Raw genomic sequence first — 23320 nt, 5'->3', positions numbered from 1 at the left:
TAGAGGGGGAGAAATCGGGGAACAGCAGCTGCTGCTGAGTACAGCAATGAAAATACACAGAGGCGGCCTGTGCTCTACAGCAACACTGGCCAACAGACCTTCTACAATGATGGAAATGCACTCCATCTGAACTAATATGATAATAGAGTATCCATTAAACACCTGTGACTACAGAGCATTTGAAATATTGCTAGTGTGACTGAGGAAATAAACTTTTAATTTTATTTCATTTGAATTTAATTTGAATAGTTTCAGAAACTATTTCCTACAGTCTCAAAGGATATTTTTAAAACCCTTTGAAAAACTAGTTCGACTAAAAAGGATGAAAAAATTAAAAATCAATAAAGAGTTAATAAAAGCAGCAAAAGATGAAAGCTGAGCTTTCTAAAAAGGAAAGTTGAAGATAAATTCGTTAGTGGAAATTAACAGTGAGAAGCAGTAAGAAGTAGAATAGATGCCCCTGAAATAAAGTCAGAGATGTAAAGAAAACCCTTGAGAAAATAGTACTTTTTGTGAAGGAAAAAAATATAGAAAAGTAAGCAAATAAGGAAAATACAATTGATTCGGAGGCAGATTCTATACACACATCATAAATATCTCCTTACCTGAAAACAGAACAAATAGAACTAAAAGAATATTCAAATATATATTGTAAAAGTATTTCTGAAATGAGGAAAAATATAAATATGTTGATTTGTTGTTGTGTTCCAGGAAAATTTGATATAGAATGACCAACTTTAAGACATGCCCTGAGAATTTATTAAAATTAAAGAATAAAGAAAGAATTCAGTGTGCATCAAAACTGGAAAAGCAAATCACCTAAAAGTTAGACGGAAAACAAAAAACTACAGGCTGACCTCTGAAACCTTATCTGTAATGTTCTATGTCAAATGATAGGGTTGCAATGTCTACAGACCTCCAGGGACATTTTGTTTTGAAAAAACATATATGAAATCCAAATTTCCTATCACCGGGCTGTTGTTTAAACACATCAATAAAACAGAGTGTTATTCACAAATGAGCAGGTCTCTGTGAATATAGAACTCATGAGTAAGTCTGTAAACATCATCTGATGAAGAAACCTGTCAGCAAACAGATGAAGGAGGAAAAACAAAGACGTCAGGAATGAGGAAGCTGTAACTGATGGTGGGCAGGAAATCCATGCACACAAAGTAGTAAAGTACCTGTGACAGGTGGAAACCGGAAGGTAAATAGTAGGAAGATCAACAATGTGAGCACGATGATACATATTTCAGGTTAGTTTGGGAAGGAAAGAAGTGGGGGAAGAACACTTGAGAGCACAGACATCTTCATCTGTCATAGGAAGAAATCAAGACGTGCTTTCTAAACTTTGTATTAGAAGAAGACCTAACTACCTTAGAAACCAATCAGAGTTTCTGTTGGTTGCAAGTATCAGAAAAACAACCAACCCAGATTAAGTTGAAGCAAAAAGGTGAATTAATTAAAGACACTGAGCCATTTCAAGGAAACCAAGAACTGGAAGGCATCTCCAGGGCAACTAAGGCAACGGCAGCAACAGGACCATAGGCACCAGCCACCCCTCCTGTCAGTTGTCAGCTCCTCTGCGGGTTCCTTTCCATCTTTCCTCCTTTCTCTGTAATCAGATTTCTCCAGCTCATGTAAAGTCTGAGTAAGATCTCCAGAATATTGTCCATTATCATTTTAGTCCTGGTCTTCTTCCTTTTCAGGTCTAAAATTCTGAGGCACGTTTTCTGATTGACCCAGTTGGTCAGGTGTTCAATTCTGAACCAATCAATGATGATAGCAAAGAGAGCTGAATAAAGAGGCTGTGTTTGCCAAGTGGAAGTCACACATACATCCCTTAACCTCTCGTCTATGGCCTGGGGGCCCAGGGAGAGGGGAAGTGAAATGGGGATGGGAGGGGTCCCCAGCAGAAGATGGTTATTGAATGGACAATAGTAGACGTAGGTTGTATTTACCTCAAGTATAATCTGAGCCACCACTTGTACCTTTCGCCATCCACTCATTCACCAAATAGTTCGTTTCCCACTTTCCAGACTGCTTTTGTCCAGTGACTTGTAACTGGATATAGTAGCCCTTCAGAACTTCCCTTCATTCGGGCACAGCGATGGCTATATCCAGCCTGCTTTTGTCCAGTGACTTGTAACTGGATATAGCAGCCCTTCAGAACTTCCCTTCATTCGGGCACAGTGATGGATACATCCAGCCTGCTCATCTGCTTGGGTCCCAGTGTTTAGGAAACACAAATCCTTCCTGCCAAGCCGGGATAGGCATTTGTATGAGAAATCGACATTTGTGGTTTCAAGCCACGGAGATTTGATGGTACTTTGTTCCTGTGACATTACTTAGTCTATTTTATTGATAGTCCATCCTTTTCTTGGATTTCCCATGTGATTCTGCTCTGTCCATTGGCTGCTAACTGCATGCTGGTCCAACAATTCCCTTCTAATGCACTTCATTACTCTTCTTCCCCTCCTGCTGTAAGGAAACACCCTCCGCAATATTTAACTTTCTGTCAGGTGGTGGAGGGATGGTCCCCTGGGCTGTTAGAGTCCTGATGAGAGCATGCCTTCTTTACAGACCTGTCTTCTTCTCAAAGGATACAGATACTGGCCTTGGGGGCAGAGGAAGGTAAAGCAATTTTACCACTACTCATTCCAAAATGTTTGCGCTGATGTTTAATTTGTCGTGTGCTCCTAGATTCATTCCTCACCTAAAATTTGTATTTCAGAGCCCCAAATGTCTCTTCCTCCTGACTCTCCTGTGGCTTATTTCAAGATCCCTTTCCCCAAACCATCAAACCTCTTGGGGCTCTGATTGATGTCATACAACATGGCAATCCATTCTAATATGAGGAAGTTGACAGAGAACATCTTCATGAACTGAACGTAAGAAGACAAAAGAAAATTAAAGGTTTACCTTCTATGGGAGGCCTTTTCTCAATGGACTAAAGCAGTGGTTTTGAACCAGGGGACGATTTTGCCTTTCAGCGGTTAGTTGAAAATATCCGGAGACATTTATGGTTGTCACAACTTGAAGGCATGTTACTACTGGCAACTGGTAGGTAGCCTGGGACAAGGTCAAGATTTAATTAGGAATCTATGTCCTTAATCAGGAAGTTCCTGCTCTGGATGCTGCCATGTCACTCCTCTTTACACATAGTTCATCTCTACTTGCAACTAACAACAAAGTAAGACTAAGGAAATGACATAAATGGTACTGCCACAATTGTCACCAGAAGTCTTGGGAAAGTCTTATATTTTATTTGTTACCTGATGAAGAGAGAGGAAGATTGACTCTCTCTTAGGAGATGCTATAAATTATTTCAAAATTCTCTTATGAAAGACCTGAATCTTGCAAGTTTCATTGTAACATATTCTCACCAAGTTAGAGCAGATATCTGACTCACAGTTTATTTTGTTAAGTACTAAAAGGTAAAATAATAATGCTGACCTCAATTTGTAATACTCCTGAGGACCTGAAATGAGGATACAGAACAAGATCTCTTGTTCTCCTAAACAGAAGTTGAGCCAATAACATACAGTACTTTATGAGCCAGATAATGTCTCGTGTCCTGGAGCTAAAGAAAATGTTGGCACGTTTTGCAAAATCACAGCTGTTTCAGTCTCATTTAGTTACTGGTCCACTCCCTGCAGCCCAGTTTGCCTTTTGAAATATAGCTCAGCTAGCTATTCTGCAGCATGTGATAAAAGCCCCTGACAAGGGAGGGTTTCTTTGTTTCTTTGTTTTGTTTTTAGCTCTTTGTCTCAAAAGCTTTAGAAATCTTGACAAGTGCTGCTAAGAAATACACATTACTTTTTTTTAGAAAGAAGATGCATAGAGATTTCTTAATGCGTGCAAAACTATGTATTTTTTATCAACAAATTAAATGTACTTTGGAAACATGAGTGTAAAAAGATACCTTTCTAAGGTAAAAAAAAATGTTGAACTAATTTAACCATATGAAACGCTGATGTAAGAAAGGATTTCTGTGACTTCATTCACATACCATGTGAATTTTTAGGCTACAAAACAAAGTCTGCCAGTAAATCGTCTGAGTCAGACCTTTCAATAGATGATCAAGTAATAATTTTTAAGAAATTAAAGGATTAAATGAAAATAAGCTGTTGATCAAATGGTAGCATTCAGTTCTTAAAATTATGTTAATTATGTTTTGAAAGTTGTTAAAGTTTCAAAATTTTTAAATCATGACTCTCAAGAAGATACAATTATTTGGCTCTGCAGTCAAAAATTTATTAAAGCAAAACTTTCAAAAAGGTAGAACTGCAACTCCTATGCAAATGTAAAATAAACATATGTCAAAGATTTTATTCAAATAATTAACTAACAAGGGAACAAGTAAGATGGTAAAATCATTTCAAAGAGTATTTCAAAGCTAAATATTTACAGGCTATGTTAGGATAAGATTGTTGGACTAGATATAAAAACTGGTTAATGTCCAACAGGGTAATAAACTGTAAAACCATTAGGGTTGTCTCTTCTACCAGACAGAAATTATTTGCATCTCCCTGGGATAAAAACTGACAAGTTAACCTCTGCTTTAGAGCACTGTTAAATAGTCCATTCAATAAAAAATCAAGCCCAACCTTGCACTGAAAGAACACTTCTGGCTATTTCCAAGTGTCCAGAAACTTCTCTGACAAGTCGAATCATCTTTCATTCATGAAAGTTGTTAATTCTTGATGACACTATTTAGTTTTTAGAGAAAGGTCTTCATCATCTTTATTTGACCCACGTACAATTCCCATATCATATTTTCAGACTAGTGTCCTAAATGGGTATTATTTGTTCTGTGCTAAGATAAACATTAGAATTTCATAAGATAGTGTGTAGATGAATCTACAACTAGGTTATTTTAGTCATGAGCTGTAATCTAATGTATATTTAAAAGTACAATGGTATAAACAGGCTATTACACAAGTTCAGGGATTATAAATATTTTGAGCATAAGTCTAAAACATTTTTTATTTCAATAAGCTCCCAAGGTGCCTAATAAGCTTAATAAATATGAATACTATGAAGAAAACTTTAAACATAATGGTAAGACTCACCCAAAGCAAAGAAAACCCCAAATTAGTGTTTTCTTCTAGTTTATGATACCTGTTAACTAATTTGCATACCACGTAAAACAGTGCTAAATGTACACCAAGAGAAGGCATGAAATCACTGTTAATGATATCAAATACATGCATACACAAACACAATCCAGTATAATTTTTGACTATTCAATTTTTTCTTTTATCATGGATGAAGGCAGCAAACATTCTCCTAGACTTCACTTCTGAAAAGCAACCCATCTACAGAAAAACAAAAGCAAAACAAAACAACAACAAAAAAAAACACCTATAAAATAAAAAGCACACATCTTTAATTTCTAATATTTTTTATTATACATTTTTTAGATATTTATTTTCATAATATCAGCTTAAAAAATAATCACATAAGAATAAGCTTTTGTATGTCTGCCCAGGTAAATTGCTCTATTTTAAATTTCTCAAGTTACAAATAAACCCCATAATGTGCTATGTGAACCAAACCACAGCATAATGAGTATACCTGAAAGGCACAGAGTATTCCCTTAGTTTCAGTAAGAGCAGAGTATTACTTATTAGAATGAAAAGCCTGGCCTTCAGTCATCCATTATTCAAAAATAATACAGCATGAATTATTCACTGATTCCAAAACAAAATACACTGTGGAAAAGCAAAGGTGACTAAAATAAACATGTGTTCCTGGACCTTACAATAAGACCCACTAGTGGGAAGGTCAAGCTACCCTGAAATGGTGTAGCTTGAGATGCAAAATTAAAGCCGCTTCTGAGGAACATGGAATTCCCAGCATCAATTTCACAAATATGCATAAGATGGTATATTCCGTAAAAAGCATTTTAAAATGCAAATATGCCACATGGATAAGACAAGGTATAAGACAACTTGACAAAGAGTTATTTTAAAGTAGAGTCTGGATCTCCAGACTTCTGTTAGGTCAATTTTTCATTAATGTGCTGATTACTGAGACATAAAGTGATCTTAAAAAGCCCAAATACAGCAGGTAGACGTGGAGACCCATGAGGGTCCAAGCATACACTGAATGTCTAGGACCAGGGGAGGCACTCAGGGCTACAGAGGGGACAGTGAAGAGAAGATCGTCTGAAGACCAGCTCTCCAAGGGTCAGCCAGCAAGGGAAGGTACTGAGAATAGGGCTTGAATGCAACCCTAGAAAAGTTATAATTAGATGATTGAATGATTCCTTTTCCCTTGGTCTGTCTTCTCTTGTGTTCAACATGCTATTTTGACATTCTGCCCCATTCATTGGTGTAAATTATAATCTATAGATATGTTAGCCTTTATCAAAATGTCTTCAATAGTTCTAATTTACAGTGATATTGAGTGACCCTCGATCAGAACACAGAAAATGGAGTGCACTTTAGGAATAACATGCAGAACTGAGAAAACAGAGGATAGAATGCATTATAAACATTCTTAAATTGTATTTTTAAACTGAAAGAAGAAGTCAGTAGAGTAGCTTCTTACTAAGGGATGGGGGGAGGGTAATACTGATTTGTTCAGGATTTGAAATCTCTATGTGACCATCTATCAAACACCATTATGTGGACACCTTCAAGGACATGAAGACTCAACACAGGAATACTATGTCTTCACATCCTTCTACCTCATTAAAAAGTGGGTAGAGTTCGGAGAGAATTATTTGAGCCTAAATAATTTTGGCTGTTTCAGTTCTAGTCATGTGCTTTCATTGAGGAGAATTGATCAGCGTGGGGTTTTAATTGATGTTGTTCATATTTTTCATATTAGAATAAGCCAAACAATATATTTAAACACATTCAGTATCCGGTCCTATGGTCAATATCTGGACAATATCAATTAATTCGGTTTAAATATAATTACCCAGAACAAATTAGAAGAAACCCACTGTTATTAATGAAATATACAGAAATTATAGTATATCCTTGGTAAAGATGACAAAAAGTGTAAAAAGAGCATCCACTTAACAAAAAGATACTCTATAAGTATAGTTTCACATGTGTAAATACCTTATAACTGTTGAATGTCTAAGCCACTAGATGTAAGTTGGAGCAAAACTGAGAGAGCAAAACTACCTAATGTATAAATCTTCAGATATGGATGGTTTCTATACTGGCAACAAATACCTTTCTAAAAAGGAATGGAAAATGCAATTCTTGAGCTCAGGATCACAGAGCTGGCTGATCATTTATAGGTACAATAGAATATACACTGGGGGGTTTACAAATAAACCACCATTTCTCCTAAGAATTACTGTAGACTCTGAGGTTTCTGCAGATCATATGCCTCCATTTTCCAACATAGAGTTGCCTGTGGGTAGTGTTGAGACTGCTCCATGTTCTAACAATTAGCAACGGAAGGACGTCCAGAACTGTTCCCATCAGAGCAGCAAATTATTAAAGGAGTCACTACCTCTGATTCACACTGTCCTATTAACCAACACGACAGGTATTTTAACACGACTAGCTGGGATAATAATTGCAACCTTTCTGTGCTCAGATGTTGCGACTGACAGGTCATGGTGTTAAAGGGAAATGTACACCTTTTTTCGCAGTATAATTGTAAAAGCTTTTAGAGTCTGCTTATAGTGCTCAGGCTCATCATATATACTTGATTAAATTCATTTATTTTGTGTATTCATCGCTACTGCCTCATCCCTAAGAGGACTTGAGGTTTGTGTACTTGACCCCAAAACAAAAATGCATAAATATATGTAGACCTCTGGCCACAAGACCTTTTGCTACTCATTCATAGGTAACACTTTGGCCCCATGTGCATTGATGTAGGTGAGCAGGATTTTGGCTCTCTGTTCAACTACATCGATAAGCTTCTCAATTCCTTGTCTACCTCCCTGACTCTCCCAGAAAACTTTATCAAGAAACAGAGACTGAAGGAGTTTCTGCCGTAAGTGCTGGCTCTTCAAAACAGAAACTGCAGATTCAGGGAACCTAAAACGAGAAAATGATATTTCATTCTTCGTAATTGCTTGGAAATATTATGCCTTACCCAATGGCTCTGTCCTTCATTAATCTGGCAGAAATCACACTATCAGATAATACCCTGAGAATCAAAATATTTTTTGTCACTGTCAAGCTGACACATCTCTTAATAATTACATACTAGAAGAATAGGTTTCAAGGGAACTTCATTTTCTATACCATTGAGAAATTGACATAAATACCAATGTCTAACTTAAGGTTATAATATGTAGGCAAAGAGAGGCATGGAATTAGAATGGATTCTGATAACCTGGAAAAATACTTTGCTCAATCTTAAGCTCCACTGCACCCATAGAAACCACTTTAATCAGTCAAGTAGAATCGTAACCTTATAAGTGTCAACATGGGGTTTTATGCAAGGAAATATGAGAAGACAAATGCTGACAATTTCAGTAAAGTACTCTTCTAGAGGAGAAGATGCATGACTGAATTTAATGAGAAATAATCCAAAATGTATGTAGTAAAAAGAAAGATATCATTCCAAAATGCCCAATTAAATAAAGAACTGCCCTTGGTTCAGATAATACTTCAGGATTTCTAAGAATCTGGGAACATTCTATTAAACCGGAATACTAAATTGTTTTCAAATAAATTTAGCAAAACTCAAGTTTGAGACCCAGGGCATTCCACAATGAAGCATCTCTCTGGAAAACCTGAGGTCAATTTAAAAGGATCCTTGCTGAATTATCTAAAGAGAGTGCATTGCGATTTCCGCTCTTCATTAGGAAGAATAAAGCCAGGGGTCTAGCATATACATTATCTGAAGGACTTAGTAAAATTTCTGGTTCAAAATTACCTGCAATGTTTTGCTGCATCTCCAATTTGGCCTCTCTCCAAGCTTTCATTAAAATGCTGATGAAAGCACAGTACAAATATTGGGGTGTAACAGTAAACCTAGTTGTTCCTTAAAAACTAAAACAGAACATATAAAAACTAAAACAGAGTCCGTGAGCCATAGCCGCTGAGCCTGCGCATCCGGAGCCTGTGCTCCGCAACGGGAGAAGCCACAACAGTGAGAGGCCCTCATACAGAAAAAAAAAAAAAAACTAAAACAGAACATATACTTGTTTCAAGAGTACAGTCTGCCAGGAGTTTCAGGCCTCTAAGCACCTTCTCCAAAAGTCAGTGGAGCAAGCTGTGGGAGCAGGAATACAGCAATCCACGTGTTCCAGCATTTCTAATGCTGCAGAGAGACCAAAGGCCACAGAGCTGGACATGCTTAAAGGATGCTAATCAGATGCTCTGAGCTCCCCAAAGACATGTCCTATATAATTGAGTGACCATAGTACTAATTAAGTAAGAATTTTTCCTCTATGAAGTACTAATAATTCATGATTTATAAATTCTATGGCCCTTGAACTAATTTAGGTGTGGCAGAATGTACGAGATGAAACTGCTAAAACCATGGATCTCTTTAGCGACTAATCCTTTACATAAAGGAAAATCAAAAAAAATTACCTGACTTTGCATTACACTGATTAATAGAAATATTCTATGCATAAATCTGGGTTAGCAAAGTCTTCAGTTTTGCTGTTGAATGGGTAAATTACATATTCAAAGAAGATTTAACTTTAAACTCATTACTCCTCATAATGCATTTAAGGTTAAATCCTCCTTGAAAGCATAAATAAAACGTTATTCATATTTTTATGAATGTATAGGATAGATGGATTCTCCAGGCATACACTTAATTCTAAGAGGAAATGCAGGGATTTAAAGAAGACCCCATAATACCAGCTCACTAAGTGATGCCTCCGGTATGTAAACTTTCCTACACATAAAATTTCCTGAGCTTAGACACTTAGAAGAGAGAATCTAAGAGAATCCACATATTCTACCTTCAATCCACAAAGAGATGCGAAGAATGAGTATTAACAGGAAAAGACACAACAAAAACTCATGAAAGTGGGGCTCCTGAAACTCTCATTGTCTCTAGTGTCAAAAGACCATAAAATCCACATTACCTAATTCATGGAGCTAGGAAGAATTGTTGAAATATGCTTCAGAGTTTTATTAACAACAGAAATAGGAACAGCAGAAACACCAAGAGTCACTGCAGAAAAATTACTGGAGTTGGACTTGGAAGACCTGCCTTCTACCCTCAATTTTAGGCTCGCTCATGTGTCCCCAGCAGTCTCTCAGTTTCACAAAAGGCTGGTTGACTGTTTCACTAAAGCACCCTTCTATCTTCAAGTTCAGACACACACCCCAGTTTCTTACTGACCCTGATTTCTCACTAAGGTACAAAGACTATGAAGTGTGCTTATTGGGGGGAGCACTGAAATGTAGCCTCAACTTCCATGGTTGGGGGTGAATAGCTCAGACTCTGCAGTGAGATTCCTGTCACTATGGAGTGTCTTAGTTTCCTATATTTCCAAATACTTCTTGAGTGTAAGCTCAAGATACTTTCCCCCATAATCTATGTCAATGGAAGGATTTTCAAATGCTCAGAAACCCTCCTACTTGAATTAAACAGCCATTATCCTTGACTACCATGTCTTACTCAGCTGACTGGCTCTGACTTCCCATGCGCTGATCAAAGTCACTGAGTTTATTCTGCCTTTGGACATCCTGCCTTGTCAATATCAGCTCATCTGTTAGTTCCCTGGTCCTGTGCCCTGGTAATGGAGCCCTGTCACCTGCTCACCCCTGCTCTGCTGCTTCCTATTCCACAGACCTCCACATGACTCCAACCTCACCCACATGGATTTTCACAGTGAGGGTCAAGCAACATGATGGAGGTGAAACGTAACAGGACCTTTGTAGGTTGCACAGGTCAGTGACGGTAAAACCTGGCGGCACCCTAATTCTGTTCCCCTTGGGTTTGGTTCCCTTCTCTGGGCTTCCATCCCCAGATTCTCTTTAAGGGCTAAATTGATCAGACACAGGATGTGAGTCTTCTCCAGACCTTACTACTTATTCAAGAGAAATGTAATGTCCTGCAGAGGTTACTACATCAAGAAACTTACTCTTTGATGCCTTCTAACAGTTTGAAGTTCAAGTTATCTTCACTTCTGTCAAAGAAACCCTTGTTGTCTATAAAGACCAAGTGCCTTGGGTCCTGCTTTCGCTGGACAATGTGGGCTAGAGCCACGGCATCCTGGTTGTCACACTTTGGCCTCCGTCCACTCTGTACACAGGCATCTTCCTTACGAGGTCGGAACCCACAGCAATTTGTATCTAAGCGATTATAAATCTGAAAAGGGAAAACAAAAACAAACCCAAGATGCTGAGTAAAAACAAAACTTGGGAAAGTCAGAAGATTTCCAAAGAATGAGTGCTTTCTAAATAGCTTGACTTGCCAGAATCTAATTGGGGCCAGGCTCATTTAATTAAAGGCAACACTTAAAGTCCAAGGTTCATATCCTTCTGACTCAGCGATGGGTCTAAACATTGCCAGATCTGCTAACAGCTCCAAAGGCAGATCATCCAAGCTAAGCATCTCCACCCTTAATATTCAGACTTCCCACTGACATCATACACCGATGCATGGCCAGAAGAATCTCTGCTCTGATGCTACTCGGAACAGAAGAGAGAAACGATTGTACTTTGACACATCCAGAGAACCTGAGTTATCTCAGAGGCTCTAAAAGTTTACTGCACCCACTAACCTCTCTGGATTTCAGTATTGCAGTGTCTAATCTGAAATAACAGAGAAGAAATCTATTGAAAAGATGTGCAATCCAGTAATGATAGCAAGGAACACTCTATGTATGGAGCCCACAATTAGATTTTAAATAAGTAAGCAGAATGAGCAGAACAGTTGGGCCTATTGGTGTTTATTGTGGGTAATAGGGCTACTACCCTCTAGAAGAGGGCAAACAGATTAACTAGGAAAGGGAGAATTGGGTTATTTCCATTTCTTTTGGGCAAGGGAAGAAATAATATTTATTAATCAGGGTAAAGAAAAGCCTAGGCTCAGGAGTTAGATAAATTTAAACTCACGTCTCTTCTCTCACACTTTTCAGCTCCGCGACCTTGTATAGATCTCTTTACGTTACTGACTCTCAGTTTAATTCTCTGCATAATGGGAATGAAACTATTCACCTTGCACATTTAGTGGGAAGATTAATGAAAGTGTCTGGATACACACCAGCCCTGACCCAGGCATCTAGAAGATACTCCAAAAAAAAAAAGAAAACTGTCATTGCTATTGTTGAGACACAACGCACACACTATATGAAGTGATTTACCTCAGAACAAGCTTCCAAGGCAAAAGGTAATTTCTCCATTTCAGTGAAGGAAAACTGAGCTTCACAGAGGTTAAATAATCTGCTCTGCTACTTAAATATTAGTAAGTAGCAAATTTAAGATTCAGACACAGTTGTGTTTGTCTTCAAAATGCCACGATTTTCCCCCAATACGTCACATTGAATAGTTTAAGGCTAGTCGAAGATTGTACATACGCTCAACATTCAAAAGATGGCTCAACACAGAGTGTAATTTTTATTCTTTTGTCACTAAACTCCCATCCTTTCTCTTCTTCCTGGGTTTTTGCAGATCCTGTGGGGCTGTGGCCACTTGCTAAGGAACAGATGCAGAAACAGTAGTACCAAAATTGAGCCTACTTTGAAACAACTCTTCATTCATTCATGCAACAGATGTTTATGTAACATCTTCTACGCCCTAGCAGTGGGCCAGGCACCAAGGCAAATGTCACCCATGGCCAGCACCCCTCCACCAGCACTACTTCCTGAGGAAAATGAAGTGGTTTAATCTTGTCTCACTACCACAGCAAACTTTGAGAACTGGACAAAGTACCCTCCTCTCTGTTTTCTGCAGGTAAGTAGACTTGGTATCAAATAGCACACTTTGGGAAGCAGGAATTATAAGAGAAGTTAGCACAGGCCAATTTTCTATGAGGTTTATATAAAAGCAGTTACATGGGATGGGGTGGCCCAGGAACCACGAGCACCTGCACAGTTCAGAGGATACATTGCTGGTTGAGAAAGAGTCTATAGATCAGGAAGGGCTCTGGCAGAGCTGGCTCCAGGCAGCCAATCCATAGGGTTATGAACCTAACCAGTGGTTTATCCAAAAATGTCACATCGGCTGACTCCAGGGCATGATGAGTTCCCAGGGCTGGTTCAAAGTTTCCCAAAGGTGGGCAAGAATGCCCAACCACATGACTGCAGGTTAAAAGAAAAAAGTATAAGTTGGAAACTATTAGAAAAATGTACTGAGCACTTTCTTCTCAATTTGATTTATTTTATGTAGCAACCTGACTGCCTTTGAATATAAGAGAAACCAAAGGATATAGAGAGATTGTATGTGCTCACCAGTTTTTAAGTTACCATAGGGGGGTCAGGGGGAATGTAAAATTAACTCTTCTGGAGGCTGCTTCTCACCCGATGTCGCCCCTTTTTGGGGTGGGGTTTTAAAACTTTGCTTATTGAACTCGGGAGGATTTTTGAGAGTGGGCTGACTAATTTTGAGGGCTTGTCTATAAAAATATATTGCCAGTCACTTTCCAATGTCTCTTTTTGATATACATTAGCTAATAATTCTCAAAGAATCCTTTACACTTTTCCCATCATCTTCATATGTTTTTATCCAATTATAATGACATTATATACAGGGGGGAAAACTTAATCCTCTTTCATTTTGGCTACAAAATCAAGGTGTGTTGTGTTAGATATGTGTGTTTAGAATAGAACTTAAATTTTAACAACAGATCTACTAGCAAGTTCTTAAATGGTGCTCTGAACCCTAAGCTCTTTCTTCATTTTTTATTTCTAGTAGCAGGAAAGGACCAAGACATATAGCAGTATTTCTGTTGTTTCTACAACAAGGACATGAGTATCATATATGCTATTGCTAAATAATAAGCACTTTAATGTTCAGGCCTAAATTTAGTACTTCTGTAAATATTATACTTTTCTATTTTTAAACTAAAAGAAAGCATTAAAAGTTAGAAGTGGGATAGACCGACTCAGGGCATCTTTTTACTATCTTCTAACATTGGACTGTTTCAAACAGTGCACTTTTAAAGTGTTTTGTCTGATCTCATTTTGAATCACTCAACAGTCTGTGATGATTTCACCACTTCCCTGTCAGACTGTTGTGCCCTTCAAGTCTCACAGACCTTGTTATTGAAAGTGGGTGTGTGCGTTCAGCTTAACTTCTCTTCCAAAAATGTTTCTCATTCCTTTTATTCAGATCTATGCATGTACCTGGTGGGTATGTTAACACATGTTGAGTGTGTGTGGTGTGTGTGTGTGTACACCTACAGATAGAAAATCAGACTGCAATGCTTTAAATACTCTGAGTTTTACTTTGTTTTTCTTAGCATCCAACTATAGTAAATTATGTCTTTGTATTAATAACCTTGTCTAGCAAGGGCTCAAGCAGCTCTTAAATCTTGTTCCTAGCTCTTCCCAGAATTCTGTTTATAGTCTCCCTTTCAAATTGACATTCAATATACCTAAAATAATTTGACCACAAAACCATAATCCACTCCCTTAAATTCAACACATTTTGCTTGGCATTTAATTTAGTTATATATTGAATATATTTCCACTTACACTGAGGAGAGTTTACCCACTTTTTAAGGCCCAATAAAGCACATCCTAGACATCTATATATCCATAAATATGGTTTTAATATATGTACTTGTTTAGTCCACACATTAAAACAATCATTTCATTTAAGTGTCGCATGATCAAGCACCATAGTTACCATCTACATGTCTATGTTCTTAGATAATAATCCTACAAAGAAGCCTATTTGGGGGTAAATCTTGTCAGTTAAGCAGTTAGGTGTTGATCACCATTACTGCAACTTGTTCAAATTCGCATCTTCTTACTCTTTAAAACAAGGAAAATCTTTTGCAAAATTGATCTTCTGAATCTGAAGACTCCTGCCAATGATGATTTTCTATAAAATTACTCTTTCCTCCTTTAGGAAAATATATCTTTTCAAAGTTTACCGAACTAAAATTATACTCAGAAAATTCAGGTGTTCCTGCCAAATATTTTGTTGATGGGGATATTTTTAGATATCTTGCCTTCTTCTCAAGTTTCTTTTTTAAATCCCATTTTCCTTTTGGTAGTGTGAGTTTTGTCTGTAAGAAAAAGTATCATAAGAATGACTCAAGTTATGTACCCAGATCCCAAACCAGGATGCCTCAGCTGCCCTGACTAGCTCTCTAAGGCCCAGTAGAAATATGCAGAAATCCAATCAATCACTCTCCATACTTCTGCACCCCACCCTTTCTACCTGTGTCTTCAAAAAGTGGATCTGTGGGAGTTTCTTATCTCTTTTTCCTCAGAGCAAAGCAATTAAATGATTCATTTTATTGCCTGAACAAAGGCAATAAAAATATTCTAAACATGCTGCTAATATTAATAATGAAAAACATAATAGCAGTCATTTACTGAGTGTTTGGTATGTGCCAGGAATTGTGCACTTAATTCTTTACATGGATTATTCGATCTTTACATGGAGATTCGATCTCCCGATAGCATCCACTTTGCATTTGACTATTTACAAAGCTCCTCCAAAACATTGTCTTCTTTGGGGAGACTCAAGTAAACAAAATGATTCTGGCAGAGTAAGATGTGGGTCTTTTTAGAACAGCATCCAGTGAATTGAGTGGGAAAGATGGGCAGGGAGCAAAGAGCAGCGCTGCCTGTGCTCCTCGTTTGCTCCTGGTTGGCGTCTTTACATGGTTCAGTTTCACTAACTGTGGACCACGGAGTCTCACAGCTCATGGGGAGTCCATGGAACACCCTGCATGCAAGAGGCATTTGAAAAACAACACACACATGTGACAGAAATAACAATAGCATTGTAATTTGCAGTTTTTTGGAAGATTCCTTTGAATTCCAGTGATCTCACTTGACACCTCATTTGTTTTTAGAAAATTCATGGAGAGAAAACTTTCAGTACTTACTTTATCTCAAACAGGCAAAAAAACAGTGAGAATTGTCAGCCCCACCCTAGGAAGAGAAACACAAGCATATGGACTTCCTTACTTGTCAGCTAATAACTCACGTTGGAAAATCCTTGTACTTGGATTTGTCTTGATGTCAGTCAATGCACTGTTGCCATGTTATCAGTGGAACCAGATTTGGATCCCTGTGGTCTAGTGGGTGTGTGGATCTCTACTAGATCACAGAGAAGGGCAACCTCAGACAAGCACCCCGGCCCCTATGGTACTTGTGATCACAGACCTAGGCCCATACCTTGGGAGCTCAACAAAGCAAAAGCAAAAGCAGCCTTCTCACCAGTCTGCACCTGTATAGCTAGGGAACTCTCACCTCATGAAATAATAGGTTTCATTTTTCTTCTGTGCTACCATGGCAGCAGGTAGCCTGTTAAATGAGTGTGCATGCAAATCTGACCAGCAGAGTAGCTGGTGAACGATGAGAAAAGTAAAAATCGTTTGCGGTACATATATCTAACTACGGACATCGGTTCCCCTGTGCCTCGGCCTCTGTAAACAGCAGTCATGGCTCTACACCATGACTTAAAAATAACTTAAAATAACTATCAGTGTAGACCAATTTTATGCAGACTCTCCAGTTTCTGTCCCATTACTGAATCATAAGTAAAGACTAACAGTGTCTTTTTATATATAAGTAAAACTATTTTTAATGCTACAATACATTTGGATCTATTTCTACAGATGCAATATTTGAATTCATGTACCTCTGAATAAATACCAGAAGTCAAACATCATCTGCCACAGAAAGACTCTGGAAAGAGTCACTTGTCACCAGGCAAGTGACAATCTATTTTTAGAGAAAGAAAATTCACGTTCTGTAATTTGCACAAGCAGAGCTGCATGAAAATAGCCTGTCCAAGCCACACCCACCTTCTTGTAAAGATTTACAAAGAGCACTTGGACTAAGAAAAACAGTAAATATTTTATGAAATTCTGATTTATAGAATGGATTCATATGAAGCAAATATTTAAAACAGCAATAAAATAACCTTAATATAAGTACACATTCTTAAAAATACTTTCTTTCAATGAAATGAAACAGCATTTTTAATGATTTAACATTAAACAGGGTTGCCAATAATTTTTAAATGATGTACATTTACATCTCAGAGAACAGTTTATTCAAAGCTTTTCCCTTGCTTGACTTGATGTGTATTCATTTTTAGCATTGTTATGGAATTTCTATCTGTTTTATTTTCCTCTATTATGTAGTATTTTATTATAAGGATAGTGACAAAAATGAATAAAGATAAACTAAATGACTATACTAAAACACAATTCTGATTATGGTGACAAAGATTCTTTGCTTGACAAAAGTCAGGCTCCTGAACTTTCTCCTAGGCTTTTCACGCACTTCCTTATAAAATCAAGTTTCAGCAAGAACCCTGCAAAGTCAGTTTAACCAGAAGCCCTCAACCTTACAGCTACCTTATCATGTTCAATACCTAACCTGGGTCCTCAGCTTCCGCCATCCCAAAGGTGCTGTCTGAGTACCTGTCTTTAGCAAGAATCTGGTTAGGCCACTTTACCTGGAACTCCCCTTCCCCCGGATGTTTGCTCTTAGCCATTTTTCACCCCATGACCCCTACTCTGCCCCCTGGCTATAAGTTCCCACCTGCACTGCTGTATTCTGGGTTCAGCCCCATCTCTCTCCCCACTGTACTATCCCACTGCAGTGCGGGATTGCAATGGTCCTGAACAAAGGCTGATTTACCATCTTTAACAAGCACCATGGAATAGTTTTTCTTTAACAGTGATTAACACAACCTAATGTAACATACCCCAAAGTTATTGAAACTTATTTTTTATGGAAATCAGCTCTCTTTATAAGAAAGATAGACTGATTATTTTCTGGTTCTTTAAAAATAAATGCTGCTTGAGGGTAGAATGTAGATTGCCAGGGGCTGGGGAGTCGGGAAGATGGAAGATGCTGGTCAAAGAGAACAAACTTTCAGTTAGAAGATGAATAAGTTCTTAGGATCAGACTATATTTAATAATACTGTATTGTACACTTAAAATTTGCTAACAGAGTAGATCTTACACATTGTCACCACACACACACACACACACACACACACAAGGTAACTTTGTGAGATGATGGAGGTGTTAATTAGCTTGACTGTAGTAAAGATTTCACAACGTATATGTAAATCAAATCACCCCATTGTACACTTATGTATATGCATTATATTTGTCAATTATACCTCAATAAAACTAGAAGGGAAAAAAAGAGAAAATAAATAAACAAATTCTGCTTTACTAAATTAGACTTTTTAAAAAAGATTATTTTTACACATATGTATAGAATTTCCTGTTTGAAAATGTATTTGTTTCTATGCTCCCTGGGTTGGCAAATAGCTAGAAAGTAAAGCCGTTTATGTAGCTTAGATATGAAATCCCAGGATACTGCAACAGCATTTTATATCATGCAGTTACTAATTATCAAAATAAACCAAAAGGTTAGGTATCACATTACAAATAAAGAAAAGGCTCAGAGAGGCTAAGTAACCTGTCCAAGGTGACACAGCTAGAGAATGATGTGGATTTCTACTAACTTCTGCCTTTTCCACACTGCCTCCCATCATGGAGAAGACAAGATTCCTGCTTTCACAGAGATTCCAATCGAATGCCTCTAGGTATGATTCACCGTGTATCTTCCACATCAACCAACACCATGATTTGCACAATGAAAATACTCAATAAATGTCTGTTGGAAAAAATGAAGGAATGAACGCCAGTTCCTACTGAAATCTGTCTAATGCAGATAGCTAATTACTAAAAGACCTCTAATCAGGCCAGATCTCCATGTTTTCCTGATCCAGTATCTTGTAAAAAGCTCAGAGTGTTAAAATCAAAATCAAAGAATCTTAGAATTACAGAAACATCATAACGCTGAAGTTACCAGACACTATACAGGCAAAAGTGAGTTTATTTCAGAAAAGTTACCCTAGAGCCATAGTTCTCAAACTTTTTTATTTCAGAACCTTTTGGCACTCTTAAAAGTATTGAAGCCCCCCAAAATCCTCCTTTATGTGGGTTATTTATCATATAGAAATTAAAACTGAACAATATTGAATAGTTACATATTAACTCATTTAAAAATAACACTGACACACCAATTACATATTAACATAACATATTTTTACAAGAAATTGCTGTATCTCTAAAAAAATAATAAGAGAAATGGAATTGTTCTTGCAAGTTAAAATGGTGTTAACAGAAAAAACAGCAATGAGTTGAGCTCCTGATTCAAACAATTGTATAAGCAGTTTTCCTCAAGAAAACCACTGCACTGTGGGAAGCAATAGAAGTGTTTTATATACACTTTCCACTTGCTCACCCAAAATATTAAAAAGATGTACACTTACAGGTAGAGACTTAAGAACATTAACAGTTTTTAATTGCTTCATCAAGGACTTTCTTAAGCGCATCAGGCATTCATTCCACATGTCTTTTCACAGGGGTCCATTGGCCACGAAAGGAGAACAACTCTTGGTACAGTCTGGTGCCAGCTTCGATTCATCCCAAGGCACCAACAGATTCACCCATGATTGCAAATTTTGTAAATATTGTAAAAAAAAAAAAAAAAAGCAAAAACTCTGAGTTTTGTGACCTCACAGACCCCCCTGAAAGGGCCACAGAAAAGCCATCACCCCAAACATTCCCATTCAATATGACCACAATCAGTAACAAATGTGAAAAGTCCCATTTATCTTTAGTTATCTGGGTCCATAAACATTTTGAATATGGTTGGGAAGAGCCTGGCACTAATAGAATGCTTATGGACCAGCTCTCCCTTAAACCTCTCTGAGTCTACTTCCTTGGGCAAAACAAACCATGAATCTTTTAAAAATAATTACATACAAAAAATATATATATTGAGCAAGATAAATAGTTGCTTGCCCTCTCATTGTTGATATGGCAATACTGTTGCTTTGCTTTTTCCACTGTTTCCTTATTTACCTCCTGGCAGATTTATCTAGATTCAATGCTTAGACCTCCTGTTTTTCTGGAAAACAGCAGTCAAGGATGCTTTCAAACTGTCTGTGTTTCCATGGCATAGGATCAGTGGCGAAGCCAATCCCAAAAGCTAGCTCAAACAGTGCATTAAACAATCTTTGAGTCTCAAAAGATTATTTATGGAATCACACAGGCTTCCTCTAATCCCTGATCTCTCCAGCCCAGCTATGGATACAACAAGATTTAGGATTGATGTGTACTGACCATGCATTAATCAATTTCAGCACAGCCTAAAAATTCCATGGCAAGGGTTGAAATAAGCAAAAATGACCTGTAATTGAGGAAAATAGACTGTGCTTTGATTAACAATTACATTAGAATTGACCCAGAAATGCTCAGTTGGTTGTCACTTGGCAATATGAAGTTTATGAATATAATGTATTTGACCAGACATTTCTCCTTTGATTCTGACAGATACAAGAGCAAAGACCTATGTCAACCAGCCCACATTTTACACAAATGAGGCTTTAGCATAATCCGTGCCAGAAAGCTCTGAGAATAAATGCTAGACAGTAGGTGGAAAGGATACATAAAATTCTAAAGGCTTTGAAGTTGGAAGCAGACGTCTGAGCAACTCTGTGCTTCTTCCCAGGAAGGAGATGCTTTGAGACGCAGAGAACCCTTAAGAGGAAGTGGGCCAGGATCCAGAGAAATACCTTCCTGCTGTAGAGGCCACGTGGCCAGTAAGCTACACCTCTGTCACGGACTAGGGTTGGTGTGGCAGCTCTTTATCTTCAAAGTTGCATCCTTGAAAAATCAAATAAATAGCTTAAATTCTGTGGAGTGAAAATATGTGGTCTCTAAGACGTCTCCACCAGAGAAAAGATGTCGAAGCCCAAAAGACAGACTGACAAAGGTCAGGGCCTTTGTATTTACTTTCTCCATCCTGTCATGTTCTTGTAGAGAATTTTTAGCAGCAGAATACATTCCGTGTAAGGGCCATAAAAAGTGAAACTATTTGCCTTTTGAAATAGTGCTGGTTTCCTAATCTCCACGAGGTTTTGAGATGGCCTAACTTCTTAGTGGGAGGGATGATCTAACAGGTCTATTTCTGCAGGAGGAGACTTTACCAACTTCCTAGATGGAACTGGGTGTGTGAATCAACAAAGGGGCCATCTTTTCTGGGAAAGAATCACACTGAGAAATGAGAGAACAATAGTTCCCAGGCCTGGAGATGACATTGTGTCAGATTCAAGACACAAAATCTGAAATGATGCCTGAGGCCCACAGATTGGGTGGGAATTCTCTAGCTAGAACACAGAAATCCCTCAGTCCAAGTTTGTTGAATTTAATTGAACCCTGTAAGCAGTATCCTGTATGCTTATAATTCCTAGTTTTGTTTATAAAGTAAAATGAAAAGTACTAACATATGCTCATAGGAAAAATAGAACAGATGGTTGTAAAGCAAATTATTTAAATACAACACCTATGAAGCCAAACAAAGCCTTTCATATAATGTTAAAGAGTCCAAAAGCACTAATGTGGTATTTGTCGCATTAAGACTCCAATTCCAATCCTGGGGAAATTTCTTGGCTGCTGCCTTGCAGACCTATACTCTCCAGAATAGAAGCCCCTCTAATCTCCACCTCCCACCCCCCATTTCCGGCATCTTAAAGCTACAGACTGGCTGGACCCTGCATCTCTCTAATTGTTAAAAGTAGGAGCAATTTTTAAAAGATGGCAATGACAAGTCACAGGAAAATGCATGTAGTCAACTGCACTTACAGAATGTAATTAAAAAACACATACACAGATATCCACTTATTATGTGTGTAAAATAATTTTTAAATTGGCTGAAAAGGTGTATACTAATCTCATGACAGTGACCAGCTCAGGGAGAAAGTGCAGGAAGGAACATGAAGACATGGTCGAAGGGAGCTTAACTGACTTTAATGTATTTCTATCTCTAAAGGAAATTCTTAAAGCAAATACGCACAGGAAGTTGACAGGATAATTCTGGAAGTTGGAAACATGATATTTGTTAGGTTCATTGCTGTTCTTTGGTATGTTTTATATGTCTTGATGAGGAGACCTCACGGAACAGAATCTGAGAATAAAATCCCAGCTAGCTTCTCAAATTCTGTCAGCTGAGGACCCTGCAGTTAACAAACACAGAAGAAGGTATTGTCTGCAATTCCCCCATCTATGCAAAAAATACCCTTCACCCCAACTTGACTGGGATGGTAAGTCCATGGAAACTGCCTTCCACGCCCTCATGGTTTCCTACAGCACCAAAGGCTACCATGGGCAGCTCTATGCTGTAGAAAATTCAAAGACAGACTTACATGGTCCCTACCACTAAAGGCTTGCAGTATTCAGAAATTCAGGAAATCATAGCTATATATACATATATATACTTACAGTAAATTCAGATTCTTACAAACACGGTGGTTCTAGACAATAACGATGCTGATCTATTGACTACTTGCTCTCCGTCAGTGTCTTAGTCCCTTGAGCGGTTACCACAAATTTATAAACAACAAATATGTATTTCTCACAGTTCGGGAGGCTGAAAGTCTGAGATCAGGGTGCCAGCGTGTTCGGGTTCTGGTGAGGGCCCTCTTCGGGGCTGCACACTGCCGACTCCTCACTGGGTCTCCCGTGACAGAAGGGACTGGGGGGCCCAGTTGGGCTTCTCTCCTAAAATCACCAATCCTATTCATGGGGCTCTGTCCTCAGCACCTCCTCAACTACCAAAGGCGCCACCTCCTAACACTAACACCTTGGGGGTTCAGAATCACACAGAATTTGGAGAGGAACAAACATTCAGCCCTTGACAGCCAGATACCAGGACAAGTACTTCATGTGCAATAATTCGTGGTATTCTCAGAACAAATCTCCAAGAGAAGTAAAATCATTTTCGTTTTCATATAATAAAGAAATTAAAGCTCTGAGACATTATAAACTTGTCCAAGGTTACAGAGCTGTCTATTACAGAAGCTGAGATTTGAACCCAAGTCTGTTTTCTATTAATGCTATTCTATGCCATTTCTCTATGAATTTAGTGAACTGAAAACTTGTAGAATTTTTTTTTCATCTTTATTGGAGTATAGTTGCTTTACAATGTAGTGTTAGTTTCTGTAAACAACTCCCAAGTCACCTCTCTGTTGGTCCCTCTCTATGGAAATACCCTTTAATTTCCCATCAAATAAACAAAAAATATAAATACAGGGAGAACTTTATTAAATAGAAAAAAAATTAAATATTTTCCATTCAGTTGATTTTTCATTTTCTAAACATCTCATTATCTGCCTTTAACAAAACTTTACTTCTTTACTGCAA

The 23320-nt window shown here is 37.9% G+C and overlaps 1 protein-coding gene across 2 annotated transcripts in view; it reads right to left on the bottom strand.

The window, feature by feature from the left end:
* Positions 1-5390: 5390 nt before the first annotated feature.
* GASK1B (golgi associated kinase 1B) overlaps positions 5391-23320 on the bottom strand; it is a 41988-nt gene continuing 24058 nt past the window's right edge. For both annotated transcript variants that reach the window (XM_082610975.1, XM_082610974.1), the window contains exons 4-5: positions 11039-11265; positions 5391-8018 (exon numbers count right to left, since the gene is read on the bottom strand). In XM_082610975.1, the coding sequence (XP_082467101.1) occupies positions 7811-8018; positions 11039-11265 (435 nt within the window). In that variant the 3' untranslated portion in view covers positions 5391-7810. The remainder of the gene's footprint in view (positions 8019-11038; positions 11266-23320) is intronic.

Source organism: Mesoplodon mirus, assembly GCF_964341445.2.
Source record: "Mesoplodon mirus genome assembly, chromosome: 2".
Taxonomy (NCBI): domain Eukaryota; kingdom Metazoa; phylum Chordata; class Mammalia; order Artiodactyla; family Ziphiidae; genus Mesoplodon; species Mesoplodon mirus.
Note: the sequence above shows the minus strand (reverse complement) of the source record. Positions and strands in the feature narration are given on the sequence as shown.